The sequence below is a fragment of the Callospermophilus lateralis genome, unplaced genomic scaffold (genome assembly GCF_048772815.1).
Source record: "Callospermophilus lateralis isolate mCalLat2 unplaced genomic scaffold, mCalLat2.hap1 Scaffold_1118, whole genome shotgun sequence".
Classification (NCBI taxonomy): Eukaryota; Metazoa; Chordata; class Mammalia; order Rodentia; family Sciuridae; genus Callospermophilus; species Callospermophilus lateralis.
In genome coordinates this window covers 562,036-563,677 of record NW_027511439.1, presented here as the reverse complement: position 1 = coordinate 563,677, position 1,642 = coordinate 562,036, and the positions used below count along the sequence as shown (strand labels likewise).

General features: G+C 43.5%; 1 protein-coding gene across 1 annotated transcript; it reads left to right on the top strand.

Annotated features, from left to right (window-relative positions):
* Positions 1 to 442: 442 nt before the first annotated feature.
* On the top strand, positions 443 to 1,378 carry LOC143386279 (olfactory receptor 14C36-like). The gene has a single exon (XM_076841472.2). The coding sequence runs from the start codon at positions 443 to 445 to the stop codon at positions 1,376 to 1,378; it is 936 nt and encodes a 311-aa protein (XP_076697587.2).
* The last annotated feature ends 264 nt before the right edge of the window (positions 1,379 to 1,642 follow it).

The following is a 1,642-nucleotide window of genomic DNA, read 5'->3' as shown; positions in this document are numbered from 1 at the left end:
CTGGACCTGTGAGCCTGGGTGGGAAAGTGAATTCTTGAGACGCTTTCCAAATGAGACCAATTTTTTCGTGTTCATGGAGATATATTCTCCACCATTATGAATAGTTTCCTATATATTAAAAAAGTAGAAAGTAATTATTATATGCATTATTAAGGGTGAATACAATGGCACAATAATGTGGAAATTATATTCATGGAATAAATTAAAGGTAAATACATCTGAGAATATTAAAGAATGCACTGTCAGACAGGTGGTCATGCAGAAGAGGGGAAAACCCCTGGAAATGCTCCACATGGGTGTCTCATTAGGTCAGGAAGGTCTGATGGGGAGCTTAGGACAAGCCCTGTAGGTCACACCCAGACCCTGTTCTTTTTTTCTTCCTTTCTCTTCTCTCTTTATCTTCCCAGACAACCAGAATTTCCAGCAAATGGCCAATGTCACCATGGTAACTGAATTTCTCCTCCTGGGCTCTCCTGATGGCTGGGATCTGAGTTTCCTCTATTTCACAGTATTCCCAATGACCTACCTGGGCACCTTATTAGGAAACCTTCTCATTGTCACTGTCACCACTGCTGACAAGCACCTGCACACACCCATGTACTTCTTCCTCAGGAACCTGTCCATCTTGGACATGTGTTACATTTCTATCACTGTCCCCAATGCCTGTGTCTACTCTCTCACTGGCAACAGGGCCATTTCAGTGGCTGGCTGTGCAACACAGATCTTCTTGGTCATTTTCTGTGCATTTGTTGAACTTCTGTTTCTCTCCATCATGGCCTGGGACCGCTATGTGGCCATCTGCCAGCCCCTGCAGTACCCCCTCATCATGAACCCTCAGATTTGTGTCCGCATGACCTTGGCTTCCCTGCTAAGTGGTCTGCTGTATGCAGGTGTGCACACAGGGAACACATTCCGGCTGTCCTACTGCCAGTCAAACGTGGTCCACCAGTTCTTCTGTGATGTCCCCTCTCTGCTGAGGCTCTCCTGCTCTGACACCACCAGCAACATGGTCCTCCTTCTTGTCTCTGCTGTGGCAGTTGGTGGGGGATCCTTTGGTATAATAATCATGTCATATTTTCACATATTTTCTACTGTGCTGAAATTTCCCACCAGAGCCCCAGGGAAGGCCTTCTCTACCTGGACCCCTCACATCCTCGTGTTTTCCCTATTCCTTAGTTCTGGCTCAGGTGTGTACCTGAGGTCCTCAGCAACCTCTGACACCCTCCAGGACATGGTTCTCTCTGCCTTCTATACAATGGTTCCTCCCTTCCTGAATCCCCTCATCTACAGTCTCAGGAACAAACAGGTAAAGGATGCTGTGGGGAGAGTAATGGGACACAGTTGTTCTCAGGGAAATGATAAAGATGTGTTATCATAATATTACTGAGTGGAGTCAATGAGATTAAGGGATCTTCCTATGTGGGCTTTACAGGTTACACTGCCTACCCTAAAGTCACCTTATTATAAGCTAGGTTATTTCATAAATTCATTTTTTATGATTTAACATATCATTTCCATGGATCCTTCATGAAATGTGTAATTTTATTAATGCATTTAAAATATAAATATAATTCAGTGTGTTTTCTGAAATCATTTGTAAATATATACATTACAGTTTCATTATATATAAACAGTACCTGTT

What these genes read in the sequence shown, in the direction of transcription:
- LOC143386279 (XM_076841472.2), top strand. Translation starts at nt 443, where the DNA reads ATGGTAACTGAATTTCTCCTCCTGGGCTCTCCTGATGGCTGGGATCTG.